Source organism: Peromyscus californicus, unplaced genomic scaffold (assembly GCF_007827085.1).
Source record: "Peromyscus californicus insignis strain IS unplaced genomic scaffold, ASM782708v3 Scaffold_4__1_contigs__length_199733344, whole genome shotgun sequence".
NCBI lineage: Eukaryota > Metazoa > Chordata > Mammalia > Rodentia > Cricetidae > Peromyscus > Peromyscus californicus.
Window position 1 is genome coordinate 20,386,114 of NW_026294562.1, and position 19,501 is coordinate 20,405,614.

Sequence of the window (19,501 nt, forward strand, 5' to 3'; positions counted from 1 at the left end):
TAACCTTTACTGCCTAAACTTGACTGTCCTTGAACTTGTAGACCAGGCTAGCCTCAAACTAAAGGCAGAGGTATGTTAGCCTCTGCCTCCTGAGTGCTGAGATTAAAGGCATGTAACACCACACCCAGCTCTAAGCTTTTCTTTCATTCCTTTCAGAAGTTGGTAATTTAGCTGGGTGAGATCTTGCCCTGGGGTCTATTCCACTTCCTGTGCCCCTTTTCTCAATCTGTACATTTTGTATTTTATTTGCTCAGCTTGGCCCTTTTCATTATAAGTCTTCATCAGAGTTAACACTAGTAACCACATGACAGAGTCTATAGTAGGCTGTTCTGAGATTTCCTCTGCCAATGGAATTAATCCAAAAGTCTTCACTTTAGCCCCAGGCAAACTTTTCAGACAAGGGCAAAAAGCAACCACATTTTTAACCAAAATATGACCAGACTGGTCTGTAGGCCACATATTTATATTCTCCTCCTGAGACCCCTTGAGCCAGCACTCGACAGCTCACGTCACTCTTTGCACTACTGTCTTCCCTGCTCCTACTAGTATGGCCAACTAGGCAGTGCTTAAAGCATTCCAGTGACTTCCTAACCCAGAGTCCATACTTCTCCAAACACAAAATGGTCCGGCCTACCACAGTGACACCCCAGTCCCTGGTACCCACTCTGTCTTGGAGTTTCTATTGCTCTGAAGAGACACAATGACCACGGCAACTCTTATAACAGGAAACGTTGCCTTGTGGTGGTTTGCTTGCAGTTCAGAGGTTCAGTCATCATCACTGTGGTGTGCAGGCAGACATGGTGCTGGAAAAGGAGCTGCTGCATCTTGATGTGGAGGCAACAAGAAGTAGACTGCCTCACTGGGAGTAGCTTGAGCATAGGAGACCTCAAAGCCCATCTCTGTAGTGACACACTTCCTCCAACAAAGCCACACCTTCCAATGGGGCCACTCCCTTTGGGGGCCATATTCTTTCAAACCACCACAAGCTCTCTCAAAATAATAATGTCACTTTCAAAAAGTTTGAAGGATTTTTTTATTTATGGTATGTGTCTGAGTAAGCATATACCTTATATGTGCAGGTGCTCACAGATGCAGAAGAGGGCATTGGGCGGGTTCTCTTTAGCTGCAATTACAAGTCCTTGTGAGCAGTCTGTCATGGATGCTAGGAACCAAATTTAGGTTGTTTGTGAGAGTATTATGTGCTCTTACCCATTGAGCCATTTACCCAGCCCTCAAATTTCTTTTATTACATTTATTTGTGTGAGTATTCATATTGAAACACTATTCCTGGGAGATGTGAACAAGTGTCTACTCATCCCAGATAGGGAACTGACAATAAACCAAAGTATAGATACTGCCAAAATTTGATTTGGTGAAGTAAATTTTATTGGGGCTCTTACAGAAATAATAGGTGAAGGGTTTCTTATAGGGACAAAATAGCTAAAGACAGCTGCATCACCAAAGACAACTCACAAAAAACTTGGTGCCCACTGCACAGCCTGCAGGCAGCTCAGCAGGCTGAAAAAATGTCCTTTTCAGGTGTCTCAGTTGGTATGAGCCTCTTCTAGACAGCTTAGCTTGTAGATGTAACCAACCGTCTTATTAAATAAGAAACACAGAGCCGATTCAGAGAAGAAAGCCAAGAGGTCAGAGCTAAGAGCCTCACCCTTCCTGCTTCATTTATTAACATACAATTAAAATCACATTTCAGTACAAGTAAAATACCACCACATTAGCTAGTCTTTTTTTCTTCCAGGCTGCTTGGCTCCACTGAGAGTGTCTCAGAGCAATATTTACTGCTTATATCTACTTGGGGAGGGAAGAGTCTAGTGGATCTGGTCAATTTCAGAGACTTCTTGAAGCTATTTTGAGTTGTTTGTTTCCTGTCTTAACTAGCTTGCTTGGAGGTTGGAGTATTTCATCTCCTTGTTAACATCTGGTCTTAAAATATCCTGTTTGGGCCGGGCGGTGGTGGCGCACGCCTTTAATCCCAGCACTCGGGAGGCAGAGCCAGGCGGATCTCTGTGAGTTCGAGGCCAGCCTGGTCTCCAAAGCGAGTACCAGGAAAGGCGCAAAGCTACACAGAGAAACCCTGTCTCGAAAAACCAAAAAAAAAAAAAAAAAAAAAAAAAATACCCTGTTTGGGTTGGAGATATGACTCAGCCGTTACAAGCACTGGCTGCCCTTCCAGAGGACCTGGGTTCATTTCCCAACACCCACATGGCAGCTCACAACTGAATCTAACACCTTCACAGAGAGGTCAGATATGCAGGTCAAACACCAAATGCACATAAAATAAATTTTTTTTTAAAAAATCCTGTTTTACATCCCCATTTACATCCTATGTCTTAAGTTTCTCCAAAATGGAAGGCTTTAACCTCTGAGGAAATTGCTTCACAACACATGCCATGGCACATGTGGAGGTCAGAGGACAACTTGCCGTAACTGGTTCTCACCTTCCATCATCTGAGTCCTAGGGATTGAACTCAGGTTATCAGCCTTAGTGGCAGCGACCCACTGAGCTCTCTCTTTGACCTATGTTACTGTAAAAAAAAACTTTTGATAGTGTCAGTATGGTGAGAGCTGGTACATATATGCCATGGGATATAGTAGATATTAGAGGACACCTTTGTGGAGTCAGTTCTCTCTTTCCACTTTTACATGGGTTCCCAGGATTGAACTCAGATCTCTAGTCTTATGTAGCAAGGGCCTTTAATTGCTGAGCCATCATTGACCTTATTAAATCTCTTCTCTCTCTGTGTGTGTCTGTGCATGTGTGTATGCACACATATATTCATATTCCTTGTTCCCTCCTAGTTTTTTGAGGGGAAGTCCTGAGCACATGTGATGGGAGTTATGTGTGAGCTTCATTTTCCTTCTTTATTATTTTTTGTTTTTGTTGTTTTGGTTTGGTTTGGTTTCAAGACAGGGTTTCCCTTTCTAACAGCTCTGGCTATCCTGGAACTCGCTTTGTAGTCCAGGCTGGCCTCAAACTCTCAGAGATCCACTTGCCTCTGCCTCCTGAGACTGGGATTAAAAGCGTATTTTCTGCCACCACCCTGCTTAGCTTCAATTTAGAGTGACTTACATGGATAGTCTGGGAAATTCCCAAAATAAGCTAATCATTTTCTAGAAAAAGACCTTATGTCTGTCTAGCAGAAGAGAGCTGAAAAATCAGTACTAGTACCTTATCACTTTGACCTCTGGGTACAACACTGAGGCCCTCTACTCAGTCAAGAAAAATAAACCTCACGGATCTGCGATGATTAAGGAATCTAGGAGCTCAGATTGTTTCTCTATCCCTATTCCCAATTCCAGCTTCTCTTACAGTTGCCTATTCGGGGACTGTGCCTATTCAGCTACCCCAGGTCTACCTAGGGTCCTTTCATCTTAAATGTGTGAGTCATTTTCCTACCCTCTGCCTTGCAGTTTCTATAGTTGTTTCAAGTATCTCTTATCTGATTCTCTTCAACATTCAGCTTTATGGCTTTTAAAAATAAAAAAACCTTTACTGTATTTTTGGTGCAGTTACCAGAGGAGAAAAGGAAAAATCTAATTGATATTTTCAGTCTGCTAGTTTGATACAGAAATTATCAATGCTTTTTATGCTGTCGTAGTTGCTGCTTTTTATACAGGTAAAAAAATAGAGATATCCATCAAAGAGAAATTATTTAAATAAACTGGCTTAACCACTCAATAAAACTAATGTTATGGAAGAATAATACCATTTGAAAATGTTTTTTATTTTCAGTCTGTTTTGTTTGTTGGGGTTTGTTGTTGTTGTTAGTTTGGGTTTTTTTTTTGTTTTTGTTTTGTAGGGTTTGTTGTTGTTTTTTGAGCTGGGATTTCTTTGTGTAGTCCTAGCTATCCTAGAACTTGATCTATAGATCAGACTGGCCTCAAACTCACCAAGATCCTCCTGTCTCTGCCTCCTGAGCACTGTGATTAAAGGTGTGTGCCACCACTCCTGCTTGAAAATATTCTTAATTTAGCTGACAATGTAACTTGGTAATAGAGTGCTTTCCTAGCGTGCCCAAAGTCCTGGGTTTAATTCCAGCAAATGCAACTTTGGTGGCACACACCTTGACACTTAAGAAATAGATTCAAGCCGGGTGGTAGTGGCGCACGCTTTTAATCCCAGCACTTGGGAGGCAGAGCCAGGCGGATCTCTGTGAGTTCGAGGCCAGCCTGGGCTACCAAGTGAGTCCCAGGAAAGGCGCAAAGCTGCACAGAGAAACCCTGTTTCAAAAAACCAAAAAAAAAAAAAAGAAAAAGAAATAGATTCAAGACAATCAGAAGTTCAAAGCCAGCATCAGCTACATAGAGTGTTCCACGTTAACGTGAACTATGTGAGATCTTATTAAAGAAAAGGTGTTTAATTCTAGCACTGTAAAATATAAATGCCTTGCTGGGTGTCACAACCCAATCAGCGACTTAAATTTCAGCATTTGGGAAGCAGAGGCAAATGGATCTCTGAGTTTGAGGCCAGCATTGTCTACATAGTTAGTTCCAGGACAGCCAGAGCTACATAGAAAGACTCTGTCTCAAAAAAACAGAAAAAAATAATGCCTAAAACACAAAGATACGTAGGAGTGAGCATGTCTTCTTGCTGGGGCCTCCTGGTGTATGAATGTGCTAGACTGGGTCTGAGTGTGACCTGTTCTGCAGGCTTGCCAGGGTCATACTTAATGTCTAAGGGTGGCCTGAAAACTATACACATCCATGGTTCCTCCCCATTTTCAGCCACCTAATGATCCCTATGGCATCCAGAGAGATGATCTCATCCTGAGTCTCCGTGCGGTGCTGGCTTCTACACCACGTTTTGCTGAGGTGAGTCCGGTCTTGGTTAAGGTAACAGTCTCTACCCAGAGAAAGCTCTAAAGAAAGGGTGGCGTGGGGTCCGGACACACGGGTCAGCACTTAAGAGCATTAGCTGCTCTTCCTGAAGACTCGGGTTTGATTCCCAGCACCCACATAGAGGCACACTATCTATCACTCTAGTTCCAGATGTTCCATTGCCTCCTTGGTACCTGGTCTCCATGGTAGCAGTCACTCATACACATAACATAATAAAGATAAGTTTTTTTAAAAGTAAAAGCATGGGGAGAAAGAATGCTCTATTATACATTTTAGGGTTTGGTGACGGCATGTGTCTTGTATGTCAAATACTTTCAGACTTTGAATATAGAAAACTTTGCCATCTCGTCCCCTAAAATACCAATCTCTTCTGTAGGAAGTATACTTGAAGTCTGTCAGCTTTGCTAATGTGCCTGTTTCTCAGGTACCACCACAGCATGGCAGAAAAGATAGCTTACAGTTGTAACTCCTGACCTGAGTCTCACTTCTTGATGTGGCAACTGTCTCTTAGGACTGATGACAATATGGCCATGGTTGGTCCTGATGGCGAAGACACTATCTCAGGCTTAAGTTTTCCCTTTTTTTCCCCACAGTTCTTACTGCCTCTGCTGATTGAGAAGGTGGATTCTGAAATTTTAAGTGCCAAGCTGGATTCTCTGCAAACTCTGGTAAGTAGGATCCAGCTATCTTTACATGGGTTAGTGATACTAAAAATACAATTTCTTGGACAGCTGGAGGCCAATTCATATGCTTTATGGGCCAGGACTTGGGCTTATATGGTTGATCTAAGCACTGTGTCGCATTCATATTGTCTTATTCTGTGTAACCAAGAACTGGTCAGTGCTCATTTTGATTTTTGGATGTTTGAGAAAGGGTGTCTTAGCCTAGGCTGGCCTTGAATTTCTGATCTTTTACCTCCACCTCTAAGTGCCGAGATTAGTCTGTGTTGCCACTCCAGTCTTTGTTTTAGTGGAGGGTGTGCTGGAAATTGAACTCAGAGCTTCATAGATCCTAGGTAAACACTCTTCCACGGGACTATGTCAGCATTGTGCTTTCTTAAGAGTCAGGGTGAGCTCTTTTCTATGCCCTGGGTATAACTGTTAGGACACCTCGCCCAGGTGGTGGTGGTGCATACCTTTAATCCCAGCACTCGGGAGGCAGAGCCTGGCAGATATCTGAGTTCGAGGCCAGCCTGGTCTACAAAGCAAGATCCAGGACAGGCACCAAAAACTACATGGAGAAACCATGTCTCAGAAAAAAACCAAATAAATAGATAAAAGAACTGTTAGGACACCTGGAAGCTTTTTCTGCTAGAGTTCACCATGTACCCCAGAGCACCTTGAATGTGAGCTTGCTGATGTCTGCGGTTCTCTTGGCAGAATGCTTGCTGTGCTGTGTACGGACAGAAGGAACTGAAGGACTTCCTCCCCAGCCTTTGGGCTTCTATCCGTAGAGAGGTGAGTGTTAGTTCAGTAAGCTCACTGCTGTTAACCGACAGGTGTCAGGCATGAGGGGAAGTAATACACCTTCTCTGTCCTCTTCCCTATCTCCCCAGGGTCAAGGTGCTATGTTTGTTATTTCAGCGAAGAAGCAAGGGGATAGATAGACTTCCAGTTGAATGGCAAGGAAGACAGTTCCCTTATGAGGGCTACCTCCTTGGTGATAGTACATGGCCATCTTTGCACAACACCTCCTCCTTGTCCTCTCGTGGCAGGGAGCGTAGGTCCTGGTGCCTCTGGCACCATCTGAGTGTACACGTAGAGAAAAAGACTTAAAATCAGGGTTACGATAACCTCTGTTCAGGGTTGGTAACCTGTTTGTACAAAGTGTCTGTGTCATTCCTAGTGGACAAAGACTTGTTGAACGTATAACCAAGAAAGAAGATACTAGGTCGGAAGTTCTCCTGTCATTGCTGTGCCCCAAGCTTTCCCAAACACGTATCCATCTGACCCCAAGACAAAAGGCTGTGGATGGGTGGGGCCTCGTGTGGTACAAGCTCACCTTAGTAGCCATGGGATCTCTCCCTGACAGGTGTTCCAGACGGCGAGCGAACGAGTAGAGGCAGAGGGCCTGGCGGCCCTCCACTCCCTGACTGCTTGTTTGTCCTGCTCCGTGCTAAGGGCTGATGCTGAGGACCTCCTTGACTCCTTCCTCAGCAACGTTCTACAGGGTAATGGGACCATGGAGCCCGCGAAGGGAGTGAGCACCTTAGAGCTAGCATTCCTTTAGGGCCAGTGGCCCTTTATGGGTGGCTCCCACATGTTCAGTGATTTGGAGACTGCAGCCCTACTTTGTATTGAAGACAATTAGATGGTAACTGCTAGCAAACAATTCCAGGTGTCAGTCAGCTATCTCCTTGGATAAAGGGGAATCAGGCTATATTTGACCTACTCCCCAGGTCTGTGATTGCTGCCTCTCTAGACTGCAGGCACCATCTATGTGAACCAGACATGAAACTGGTATGGCCTAGTGCTAAGCTGTTGCAGGCCGCTGCGGGTGCGTCTGCCCGGGCCTGTGAGCACATCACCAGGAACGTGCTTCCCTTGCTGCTGGAACAGTTCCACAAGCACAGTCAGGTAAGGAGACTGTAGACTAATTGCTAAACGGTCTTAAAAAACCCGGAGCCAGATATTGGGGTTAAAACCTGAGAGATCAGAGGAATAGGAAAAGCCACAAGCCATCCTCACGTTACCGTCCCTCAGCTTCCAAAAAAAAGCAATTTGTCTGCAGGGACTTGGGTGCTATGATCCCTTTCTTGGAGAGATTGAAGCTCTAGTTTGGGCCCAAATAGATCTGGGGTTTCTTTCTATTAGCTACTGTCTGTTCACTTGTTTACCCTCACAGAGTATCAGTCTTGAATAAAAGCTTAATTCTTAGAGTGTCAGAACTGAAATCCTTTAAAATAGTCCTTGACCCCAGTACTCCTTGAAACATTACAGAGCAACCAGCGGCGGACAATACTTGAGATGATCCTGGGTTTCTTAAAGCTACAGCAGAAATGGAGCTATGAAGAGAAAGGTGAGGTCACTTTGTAGTTGAGTTACCCTGGGCAGTTGTTGAGTCCCATTGCCCAGGAGTACAGCAGTAGTGTGCTACAGAGTAGTGAAGATGAGTGGACCCATTCAGAGGATGCAGCAGCAGACTGTACTGAATGGATTGCCATTGTCCGGTTTGTGTCCTGGAAGTCCAGTGGTTTGAGTTCTTAACATCTGCCCCACGTTGTGTGCAGCACTGCAGTCAGGAATGGGCTGTAAGCCCTTCTGACCTGGCCTCTGTTTCTCCTAGATGAAAGACCTCTGACCAGCTTCAAGGACCAGCTGTGCTCCTTGGTGTTCATGGCTCTCACAGACCCCAGCACACAGCTTCAGCTTGTTGGCATCCGGACACTCACAGTGTTGGGTGCTCAGCCAGGTATATCATGAATGAGAAAAGAAAAGGGAGAGTATTGATCCCTCCTTGTATTATCTGCCTTAAGTGAAGAGCAGTGATTTCCTTGTTAGCATTGCGGCACTGGATGGTATGAATTTCTGATAGGCGTTCTCGGAAGGGTGATGGCTGAAAGGAGGCAAAGATAAAGTTTGTGTTCTTTCTAACCACAGACCTCCTATCTTCTGGGGACTTGGAGCTGGCAGTAGGTCATCTGTACCGACTGAGCTTCCTGGAGGAAGATTCCCAGAGTTGGTGAGAATCGAAAGCAGTGAGGCAGAGCAGTTTCCCTACCTTTGTAGTAGCAGCAGCTGCAGCAAGGGCTAGAGTTGTGTGCTATGTTGATATGGTTGCTGAGTGGTTGGAAAGATGTGGGACTACTCTCTCTCTTCTTGGGCATTAAGAAGACCTATCCAGCCGGGCGGTGGTAGCGCACGCCTTTAATCCCAGCACTTGGGAGGCAGAGGCAGGCGGATCTCTGTGAGTTTGCATAATGAGTTCCAGGACAGCCAGGGCTACACAGAGAAACCCTGTCTTAGGGGAAAAAAAAAAAAAAAAAGGGTGGGGTGGGGTGTGACCTATCCAACTAAATGTTGTAGGACTTGGATCTTGCTCTTCAGCAAGGTAGCCACAAGAGCCCATTCTCCTGATCTTCCTGGTGGCAGGCCTTGGGAAGAGAATGATGGGCAAAGGCTCAGCTAATATTTCTTCTCTGTCCCCAGTAGGGTGGCTGCACTGGAGGCCTCAGGAACCCTGACCGCACTCTATCCTGGAGCCTTCAGCAGCCACCTGCTCCCCAAGCTTGCTAAGGAGCTGCAGAGAGGTATTTGTGCTAATCTGTGGCCCAACCCTTGCCAGCAAGGCTTCTGAGGAGGGTTTTCACGCCATCACACAGCGAAAACTTATCTCACCAATTGCTTTCAGGGGAGTCAGATGTGGCTAGAGAGGATGGTCTCATGAAATGTTCCCGGCATTTCTGCTGTCTGCAAGCTTTGTCAGCCATTTCAACACATCCTAGCGTTGTCAAGGAGACACTGCCTCTGCTGCTGCAGCATCTCTGTCAGGCAAACAAAGGTAACTACCAGTTACCTTCAAGGGGCGGGGCTAAACGGAACGCTGGGCTGGGGACTGTAAAGTTCTAATTGTAGTTGTTGTACATAGCACTGACATGGTAAGCGCTTTAAAAATCAGTACCTAGTAATTCTAGTAATATGAAGATAGCAATACAGTAAGTGGATATATATATTTATGGTTGTACAGGATGACATTTCAATACAAATACACTGGAAGAAAGAAAATGATGTATCTGTCAACTCACATATCTGCCTTTTTTGTGTCTTGGAAGTGTTCAGATTCCTGCCTACTAGGTACTCTGCAACATTCAAAAAACTATTGTCATCCATAGTTACCCTATTGAACTATATACCCCCTATAGTTGCCTGTAGAAACCCTGTCTCCTGGGCCTTGGGAGATGGCTTGCTCAGTAAAGTGCTTGCCTCACAAGCACAAGGACTTGAGTTCTATCCCAAGCACCCACATAAGGAGCCAGGCATACCTGCCTCCATCCCAGCTCTGAGGAATCAGACAGGAGGATCCTCGTTCAAAAATAAGGTGCAGTGTGATCACAGAAGACACCCACAACCATCAGCCTCCAGCCTCCATGTGCACACACCCACAAAAAGCTCTCTTCCAGTCCAGTGTGGCACCCAGGATCTGCCCTCTCTCTGTTCTCCCTTTCATTTCCTTTCTAGGCTCTGGTAACCAATTTTTGAAACATGAAATTTTTTTTTTTTGTGGACATAGTAAACTTAAAAAAAAAAAAAAAAAAAATGAGGCCGGGCGGTGGTGGTGCACGCCTTTAATCCCAGCACTCGGGAGGCAGAGCCAGGCGGATCTCTGTGAGTTCGAGGCCAGCCTGGTCTACAAAGCGAGTTCCAGGAAAGGCGCAAAACTACACAGAGAAACCCTGTCTCAAAAAACCAAAAAAAAAAAAAAAAAATGAAATGAAAGAAAGAAAAAGCTCAGTCCAACCCAGTGAGTCTCATTATCTTCAAACAATGAATGAACTGCTCTGCTTGGATTACACATGTACACATTCTTTGCCCCAGGAATTCTATCCTTAGAGCTCTGATATTTTTATCTGTATGTATGGAAGTTGCACCATGAGCTGGGGTGTGGCTTAGCTGGCAGAGCACTTGCCTAGTGTGCAGGAAACACTGATTGGCATCTGTAGCACCGCATCAAGTTGGGTGTTGTCTTACTGCCTGTCAACCAACACTCGGAGGTGGAGGCAGGAAGATGACCCTTCCAGAGGACCCTGGTGCAATTCCCAGCACCCACATGGTAGTTCACAACTGTCTGTCACTCCAGTCCTAGGGGACCCTGATACCCTCTTCTGGCTTCTGTGGGTACTATGCATGTGGTATATAGACAGACATACAGGCAAAATGCCCATAGACTTTTTTGTTGTTGTTAATTTAAAAAAAGAAAATGCCTGGAAGTGTTTGAGAGAAAACCCCACAGAGAATGCTGACTTTCTCTCCACACAGGGAATGTGGTTACAGAGCCCAGTGAAGTTATTGCTGTCTGTCAGAGTCTCCAACAGGTGGCAGAAAAATGCCAGCAGGACCCCGAGAGCTACTGGTATTTCCACAAGACAGCTGTACCTTGCCTGTTTGGTTTGGCTGTCCAGGCTTCCATGCCAGGTAATTTTCTTGTGTGTCATCTTCTTGGAAGTTGGCTTTCTACTAGCGTTGGATAGCACTTCCTCCTCCTGGGCATTGCTGGTACTGTCTATTGTACTGTCAAGTCCAAATTCCACGTAAAACAAGGATGACCAGGGACAGTAACCAGAATCCAGTAGTGAGAACAGCAGTCAAAGGGATGCACATTTTCAGTGCACTATCAGTTTATTAAAATTGAACTCTAGAGTCCAGTAGGCTTGGTTGGGTCTTATCTTTAGCTTGCTAACTTTATAAGATACCTTATCTTGTATGTATATGTGTATATATGTACATTCATACATACATAACATAACATGTATATGTAGGTGTATATAATGTGTGTGTGTGTGTGTGTGTGTGTGTGTGTGTGTGTGTGTAGTGTGTGATCACAGAGTCATTGGTGAGGATTAAAGGTACTACGTGACAATAGTGCTCATTGAATGGTAGTTGCTATAAATAAGATCCCATAAAGATAAGCACATACCTTAAAAATTTTAGAAGACTGACATTTCTACTTAGTGTCAAGACTGTCCATATTAGCTAGCCTCATTTTCCATTTTTGACTAGTGTAAGCACAATGCACAATGTTCCTAGGAGTGTAGCTAGAGTTTTCCTGCCTGGCCCACAGTCAGGACAAATCTCTCTCACCTGCCAGTCCCACAGCCACTCAGACCCAACCAAGTAAACACAGAGACTTATATTGGTTACAAACTGTGTGGCCATGGCAGGCTTCTTGCTAACTGTTCTCACAGCTTAAATTAATCCATTTCTATAAATCTATACCTTGCCACGTGGCTCGTGGCTTACCGGCATCTTCACATGCTGTTTGTCATCGTGGCGGCTGGCAGTGTCTCTCTGACTCAGCCTTCCACTTCCCAGCTTTATTCTCCTCCTTGTCCCGCCTATACTTCCTGCCTGGCCACTGGCCAATCAGTGATTTATTTATTGACCAATCAGCAACACACTTGACATACAGACCATCCCACAGCATAGGAGTCTTGTGCCCCTAGGTTAGACCAGTGCAGCTTCTGTCTCCTTGTGAGGTTTTAAGTCCATAACATTTCTGCTGGATACATTGACTTGTTGACTTTCAGCAGGTGTGGTGGAGTACTCCTATAATCCCAGTGGAAAGTAAAGGCAGGAGGATCAGGAGTTCAAGTATAGCCTGGGCTACATGAGATCCTGTTCAAAAAATAAAGCATTGTGGTTCATGCCTTTAATCCCAGCACTCAAGAGGCAAAGGCAAGTGGATCTCTGTGAGTAAGTTTGAAGCCAGCTACATAGCTAGCTAATGCTACATATTGATACCCTGTCTCCAAAGGGGAGGAGGGAGCCCTGAAATATTAGGGGCTAGAGAGATAGCTCAGTAGTTAAAAATGCTTGGTGTTTTACCTGAGTTCAGTTCCCAAGACTTGCGTGGCTCATAGCCACCTGTCACTCTAGCTCCAGGGGATCCTATACTCTCTTCTGGACTCTGAGGACACCTGCACTCATGTACATAACATCCCACACGTACATCACATATGCACATATTTTAAAATAAATTTTTTTAAAAAATAAATGATTGCTCTGGAGTTAGCCTGTTAGGAGGAGGACAAGAACTACTTTGAATTTCTTTCTCCTTCTTTCTTGCTAGTCTCACTGTTTAGCCGAGGCTTGACGATAAGCCCACAGTCCTGCTTCAGGCTTGTAAGGCTGATACTACAGGCAATCTTGACCCAAATTTGGGGGTTTTTGTTTTGGTTTTGTTTCCTTTGAGTTAGGGTTTCTCTGTGTAGTCCTGGCTGTCCTGGAACATGCTCTGTAGACCAGGCTGCCCTTGAACTCACAGAGATTCCACCTACCTCTGCCTCTCAAGTGCTGGGATTCAAGGGCGTGTACCATCACCTCCTGGCCAAATTTGAGTTTCTGAATCACATTAATGGCCTTGTGGTTGTGTGGGCATACGTGTACAGGTGTTTTGTTTCTACAGAGAAGGAATCCTCAGTTCTGAGAAAAGTACTGTTGGAGGATGAGGTCTTGGCTGCCTTGGCATCTGTCATTGGAACTGCCACTACCCACCTGAGCCCTGAGTGAGTATAACCTTGAGTGACCTGAACCCCAGGGAGGGAGAAGAGCGTTCTTGGGGAGGAGCCACAGGTGGTGCTTTCTCAGTTGGCCTTGTACCTCCTGTCTGTAAGTGTGGAGGCAGCAAGAGAAAAGGAGGACCTTTTAAAAACACAGACTATTGAGTGAGCCTTGCGATTAATGATTTTTGTTGGTAGTTTATGTTGTTGGGGTGTTTTTATGTTTATTTATTGTTGTTTAATGTGTAGTAGTGTTTTGCCTGCATAGGTGTGTGATGACTGATGAAGACAGAAGAAGGTGACAGATCCTTTGGAACTTAGTTACAGCTGTGAGCCTCCATGTGGGTTCTGGGAAACAAACTCAGGTCTTCTGCAAGGACAAGTGCTCTCATCCACAGAGCCATCTCTCCAGTCCTGGGATCAGTGGGTTTTGTTTGTTTGTTGTTTTTGAAGATCACCAGTGGACTTTTAAAAATATGCATTGAACTCCTCACAAGATTGTAGGCTGAGAATAGGCTTTGATTATGCAAATAATTGTGCCAAATTAACATGTTGAATATGTGAGTAACCATGGCACCGGCACACAAATGTGCATATGCCCTGCTCCTTAACAACACCCGGTACTCTGTCTCCAGATTAGCTGTCCAGAGTGTCACATGCATCATGCCCCTCTTCTTAGATGGTAACACCTCCTTTCTACCTGAGAACAGCTTCCCAAGCCGATTCCAGCCATTCCAGGTAAGAGTCTACTAGCTCTGATGATGTGAACGAACCTTGGAGTTTCAGTACATCCTTCAGACTCAACTTTAGGACTGTTCTGGGATGGCATAGGGACATATATGCCTACTACTGGTAAGACAGGCTCAACGAACGGAGCTCTTTGTTCACAGGATGGCTCCTCTGCGCAGAGACGACTGGTTGCACTGCTTACCGCTTTTGTGTGCTCCCTGCCACGAAATGTAAGTGGGCCCATTTGAGACTCCAGAACTCAGATGACCTTGTGCTGAGCTTGGCCACAGGCTGAGCTGTCTTTTGCTTCCCCATTTAAAGAAGTTCTTTTCCATACTAATCTCTGATGTCACTCTCTGTTGAACATTTCTTGGAGTTCAAGTGTCTTCTGGGTCCATTACATGGCCAGGTTTTCTGTAGGTAGAAATCCCTCAGCTGACCCGGCTCATGCAGGAGCTTCTGGAGCAGAGCTGCTGCCACGGCTGCCCCTTCTCTTCCACTGCCGCTGCCAAGTGCTTCGCAGGACTCCTCAACAAGCACCCTCCAGGTACTGGTTTGGGCCTGGGACAGGAGCCTCCCTTAGTCACCTAGTAATGACACTGACATGTTTAGTTCTTGTTCTCCTTAAAGAATCTCATACCAACTTCACCTACTGTCCTCAGATAGTCTTATCAGAGACTAGAGTTTGGCAGAGCATTTCAGGGTTCAAGAAGAGAATAGAAGGAGCAGGTTCAACTCATTTGTGCCATCTTACTCCATCATGGTGCTATCAAGAATACTTTAATTTTTAAAAGATTTTATTAAATGTTTATGGGGCAGAAGAGATGGCTCAGTGTTAGGAGTGTGTACTGGGTTCCTGGAGCAATTCTCAGCAGCCATGTCAGAAATCACAACTGCCTCTAAGTCCAGTTCCAGAAGATAACGACACCCTCTTCTGGACTCCAGGAGCACCTACGCTCGAATGTACATAGCCGCACACAGATTCATGCATACACATACAGACAATAAAAATAGTTTTCAAAGATGCTTATCATTTGTATGTATGTATGTGTACCACACGAGTGCCTGGTGTTCTTGGAAGCGAGAGGAGGGCATTGGATCCCCTGGAACTGCAGTTACACGTGGTTGTAAACTACCGTATGGGTTCTAGAAACCAAAACCCAGTCTTCTGCCAGAGCAGCTCGTGCTCTGAACTGCTGAGCCATCTCTCCATGGAGTAAGTCTTTATTGGAGTAGATAGCTCTCTCCTCAAGCACCTTAGTGTTAAGAGTACTACACCAGACTGCTGCTGGCATTTTGTCAATTTGATTGTCTTTCTCTAGTAGCTTCTCAAGTGCTGTGTACATAAATGGTTTACATCCTTTGTCACAATATTATACCATTATATCCCTTCCATTTTAGGGCAGCAATTGGATGAGTTCCTCCAGCTTGCTGTGGACACAGTAGAGACTGGCCTGGCCTCTGGATCCTCTCGTAATCAGGCCTTCACACTGCTGCTCTGGGTGAGGAGGTAGCAGAGATGCTGGCTAGACACACATAATTGTGTCAAATTAAATAAAATATTCCTGTTTCCCCTTTTTCTACTGCTTGTTAAAACCGTGGCCAAGATACCTTATAATAAAGTATTTAATCGAGGTCAGAATCCATGATAGCAGAGTAAAGAAAGGCATGATAGCAGGAACAGCTGAGCGCTCACATTTTGATCCAAAATCAAGAGGCAGAGAAGACACTGGGAATGGCTCAAGTCTTTTTTAATCTCAAAGCCCACCCCCAGTGATATACTTCCTCCATCAAGGCCATACCTCCTAATCTCTGAACAGCCAACTAGGGACCATCTATCCAAATGCCTGAGACTATGGGGGACATCTCATTCAAACCACAAAAGCCCCTAAGCCACCACTTGTAACAGGTGTACCTTGGAGATCTAGAGTTCGAATGTCAGACCCTGACTGCTCTTTTCTCTGACTACAGGTAACGAAGGCTTTAGTCCTCAGATACCACCCTCTCAGCACCTGCCTTACCTCCCGGGTAAGTCCTTTCTGACACATGACTGGGATCTAAACAAGAACTTCCTTGTGATCCCATTTCCCTCTTCCTGCTCTTTGAAAGATTGATTTGTTTTTGTCAGGCATGGTGGCACATGCCTTTTAACCCTAGCACTGAGGAAGAGGTAGGCAGATCTCTGAGTCCGAGGCCAGCCTGGTCTACGTAGAGAGTTCAAGGACAGCCAGGGTTACATAGAGGCCCTGTTTTCAAGAAAAAAAAAAAAAAATTTATTTTTATGAGTATGTTTTGCCTGTGTGTGTACACACATGCTTGCTGCCCAAGGAAGACAGCGGGCATAGCCTGAAATGGAGTTATAAATGGTTGTAAGACACCTTGTGGGTGCTGGGAACCGAACCCAAGTTCTCCAGTTGAACAACAAGTGCTTTCAACCACTGATCCACCTCTCCAGACCCTTGTCTCTTATTCTCATAAGGCTTTCATCCTCTTTGGTATTTGAGAGTTTTCTTTCCAACATAAAGACTTTTTCTTTTTGGTCCCACCAGCTCACGGGTCTCCTCAGTGATCCAGAACTAGGCCCTGCAGCTGCTGATGGCTTCTCTCTGCTCATGTCTGACTGCACTGATGTGTTGACTCGTGCCGGCCATGCTGATGTTCGGATTATGTTCCGCCAGCGGTTCTTCACAGACAATGTGCCTGCTTTGGTCCAAGGCTTCCATGCTGCTCCCCAAGGTGTCTGAAAGCTGGTCCCCAAATCCATGGACCTCTCCTCTTGGACAGTCCCCACAGTAATTTAAGACCAGATGCTTTATCCTCAGAGTGGTCTGCACCTACAAAGCCATACTTCCATCCCACCTTTCTGATGAGTGCATCTGAGCTATTGTGAGCTCAAAAGTCTTAGTGTTAAACTCTGTGTGTGTGTGTGTGTGTGTGTGTGTGTGTGTGTGTGTGTGTGTGTGTGTGTATGTACATACATGTGGAAGCCAAGTCATCACATCTTTTTATTATTTGCACACCACAATATGTCTGTAGAGGTGTCTCCGTCCACGATGTAGGTCCCAAGAATTGAACTCAAATCGTCAGGCAAACAGCAGGTGCCCTTACCTACTCCCTTGCTGGTCTGACTTAGTGTTCTTCCCTTGTTCACATCATATTGATGTATGTGCTCAGAGAACAACTTGCAAAAGTTAGTTGTGCCAAATGGGTTCCAGGGATTGAGCTCAAGTCAGAAAGGCAAGAGTCTTTACCTAAGGAGCTATCTTGCCAGCCCTTCCACTTCATTTCTGAGAGAGGATCTCTCAGTGAACCTTGAGCTTGCTGCTTTGGCTAGATCAGCTGGCCAGCAAGCCCCAGGTACTCTGTCTCCACTCCCCCAAGGCTGGCATTATAGGTGTGCACTGCCACACTTGTCTATCTACACAGTTCAGTGGGACTCGTACTCAAGTCTGCGTGTTCACAGAAAGCACTTTACCACGTCAGCTATCTCCCCTAGCCTCAACCTCACTTTTCTTTAGCCAGGTCTCACACTGTGGCGTGGGCTGGCCTTGAATCCCCTGCCTCAGCCTGCTGAGCTGTAACTATAGCTACCACACTCATTACTCATTATTATAGCTTGATATACCCACTTTGTTAGATTCGAGTTGAATTCTCAAAATGAATGTCTAACCTCAGTTTTTCTCCTAAACACCTTTTTCTTTTTCCCCCAGATGTGAAGCCAAACTATCTAAAGGGTCTGTCTCATGTACTCAACAGGCTGCCCAAGCCTGTGCTTTTACCAGAGTTGCCCACAGTAAGTCCTACAGTCACCCCTCAGGAAGGGAGAGGGCTGTCCTCCCAAGACCATAATGTGCACCCCATTTTCCATTGGCTCTTAGCTCCTTTCCTTGCTGCTGGAGGCACTGTCCTGCCCTGATTCCGTGGTCCAGCTTTCCACTCTGAGCTGTCTCCAGCCCCTTCTACTGGAAGCACCCCAAATCATGAGTCTTCATGTTGATACTCTGGTCACCAAATTCCTGGCCCTCAGCTCCAGTCATTCAATGGTGCGTTGAATCCCAGCACATCCTGTAGTACCTTTCTCCTTTTGTTAGCCCTGACCTCATGTGTGTTCCAGGCTGTCCGGATTGCTGCTCTGCAATGTATGCATGCTCTGACTCGCCTGCCCGCTCCTGTGGTAAGTCTGAAGAGTCAGAAGTGCTTGTTTGAGACAGAGTGGTCTCTCGTCATCCAAGCTGGCCTGTCTCGCTATCATCATCCCACTCCAGTGTTGGGGTTACAAGTGTGCACTTCCATACCTGGTAGAGTACTTGTTTGCTTTCAAGTGAGATTAGTCACCCAGCTCTGTGTGAGAAGATAGAACTACATACGTGGTATACGCATAGATTCCCCCATATGCCTTGAGCTCAGAATGGATCCATTAAATCCTGACCACCTCATAATATTGGTCATCCTGCCTCTTCCTGTCAATTTAGAATCATTAAAGAATAGGGCACACCTTTAATCCCAGCACTTGGGAGGCAGAGGCAGGTGGATCTCTTCGAGTTTGAGGCCAGCCTAGGGTACAGAGTAAGTTCCAGGAAAGGCGCAAAGCTACACAGAGAAACCCTGTCTCAAAAATCCAAAAAAAAGGGGGGGGGGAGGCACATGGAATGTATTGTACATGTGAGGGCTGGCATTCAAACCCTCATATTAAAAAACTTTTAAAAAAAAGATGGGCATGAGGCTGGAGAGATGGCTCATTGCTTAAGAGCCTGGCTATTCTTTTAGAAGACCTGGGTTTGATTCCTAGCACCCACATGGCAGCTCACAACCGTTTGTAACAACAATCCTAGGGGATTCAATGCCCTTTTCTGGCCTCATGGCACCAGGCAGACAAAAAACACCCATACACATAAAAAATAATTCTTAAAAATGGGTCACATTTCACTCCCATCAGAGAAGCAGCATTTCCTATTGCTCAGTTCAGCAAGAGTAAGATGATGTCCTCTGACTTCACAGCTACTGCCGTACAAATCACGGGTGATCCGGGCCTTAGCCAAGCCCCTGGATGACAAGAAGAGACTTGTCCGCAAGGAAGCAGTGTCTGCGAGAGGAGAGTGGTAAGCTGTAGGCTGAAGGGAGTGATGGGACCCAGGAAAACCTCAAAGTAGTGTTACAATATTCTTTGTGCCTACAGGTTTCTACTGGGGAGCCCAGGCAGCTGAGCCCTCCATCCTGGCCTAGACCCTTCTGACAATCTAACCTGCAAGTACTAACCTTGGAGCCATCCTACAAGGCAAGGAGACTACTGGCCTGTCTTCCCCATGGATGCAGTACAAATGCTGGGCCTCTCCTGCATGGCTGTACAAGACACTTAAGTGTCCTGATTTCTAATGGACTGTTGAAGAAAGTGAGTGAGACTTGTATTTGAGGGAAAGATGTTGGATCTTGAGGCTCTCCTATATCCTATGTCAGGAAAAGGGAGCTATCCTGCTGAAGGGTGAATGGTTGAGTGGGACCTTGTGGGCCAGGGATGGTGTTAACGTGTGTATACCTGCCAGAGAATAAAGGTGTTGTTGTTGTTGTTGTTTTTGGTAATGGGTTGATTGACATGTATTCCCTTTATCCTACATATGCTGTAGTAGCACATAGAGTTATGGAGAGCTCCTAGCCCTTCAAGATAAGGGCTTCTTGAGCCTGACCTCCCCCATCACCAAGTCA

General features: G+C 45.5%; 1 protein-coding gene across 3 annotated transcripts in view; it reads left to right on the plus strand.

Annotated features, from left to right (window-relative positions):
* The window catches only part of Mms19 (MMS19 homolog, cytosolic iron-sulfur assembly component), a 41,064-nt gene extending 21,686 nt beyond the window's left edge, over positions 1-19,378 (plus strand). Inside the window, exons 9-31 of one of the 3 annotated variants that reach the window (XM_052762592.1) lie at positions 4,744-4,830; positions 5,451-5,525; positions 6,237-6,314; positions 6,889-7,027; positions 7,279-7,433; positions 7,797-7,875; positions 8,143-8,268; positions 8,457-8,538; positions 9,009-9,106; positions 9,208-9,357; positions 10,833-10,988; positions 12,979-13,078; positions 13,708-13,810; positions 13,963-14,031; positions 14,222-14,348; positions 15,203-15,303; positions 15,773-15,829; positions 16,351-16,537; positions 17,512-17,594; positions 17,680-17,844; positions 17,916-17,975; positions 18,800-18,900; positions 18,978-19,378. In XM_052762592.1, coding sequence (XP_052618552.1) covers positions 4,744-4,830; positions 5,451-5,525; positions 6,237-6,314; positions 6,889-7,027; positions 7,279-7,433; positions 7,797-7,875; positions 8,143-8,268; positions 8,457-8,538; positions 9,009-9,106; positions 9,208-9,357; positions 10,833-10,988; positions 12,979-13,078; positions 13,708-13,810; positions 13,963-14,031; positions 14,222-14,348; positions 15,203-15,303; positions 15,773-15,829; positions 16,351-16,537; positions 17,512-17,594; positions 17,680-17,844; positions 17,916-17,975; positions 18,800-18,900; positions 18,978-19,005 — 2,406 coding nt within the window. In that variant the 3' untranslated portion in view covers positions 19,006-19,378. Of the gene's footprint in view, positions 1-4,743; positions 4,831-5,450; positions 5,526-6,236; positions 6,315-6,888; positions 7,028-7,255; positions 7,434-7,796; positions 7,876-8,142; positions 8,269-8,456; positions 8,539-9,005; positions 9,107-9,207; positions 9,358-10,832; positions 10,989-12,978; positions 13,079-13,707; positions 13,811-13,962; positions 14,032-14,221; positions 14,349-15,202; positions 15,304-15,772; positions 15,830-16,350; positions 16,538-17,511; positions 17,595-17,679; positions 17,845-17,915; positions 17,976-18,799; positions 18,901-18,977 lie in introns of those variants that run through there. The other 2 variants (XM_052762591.1, XM_052762593.1) reach the window with 2 other exon arrangements.
* Positions 19,379-19,501: the final 123 nt, after the last annotated feature.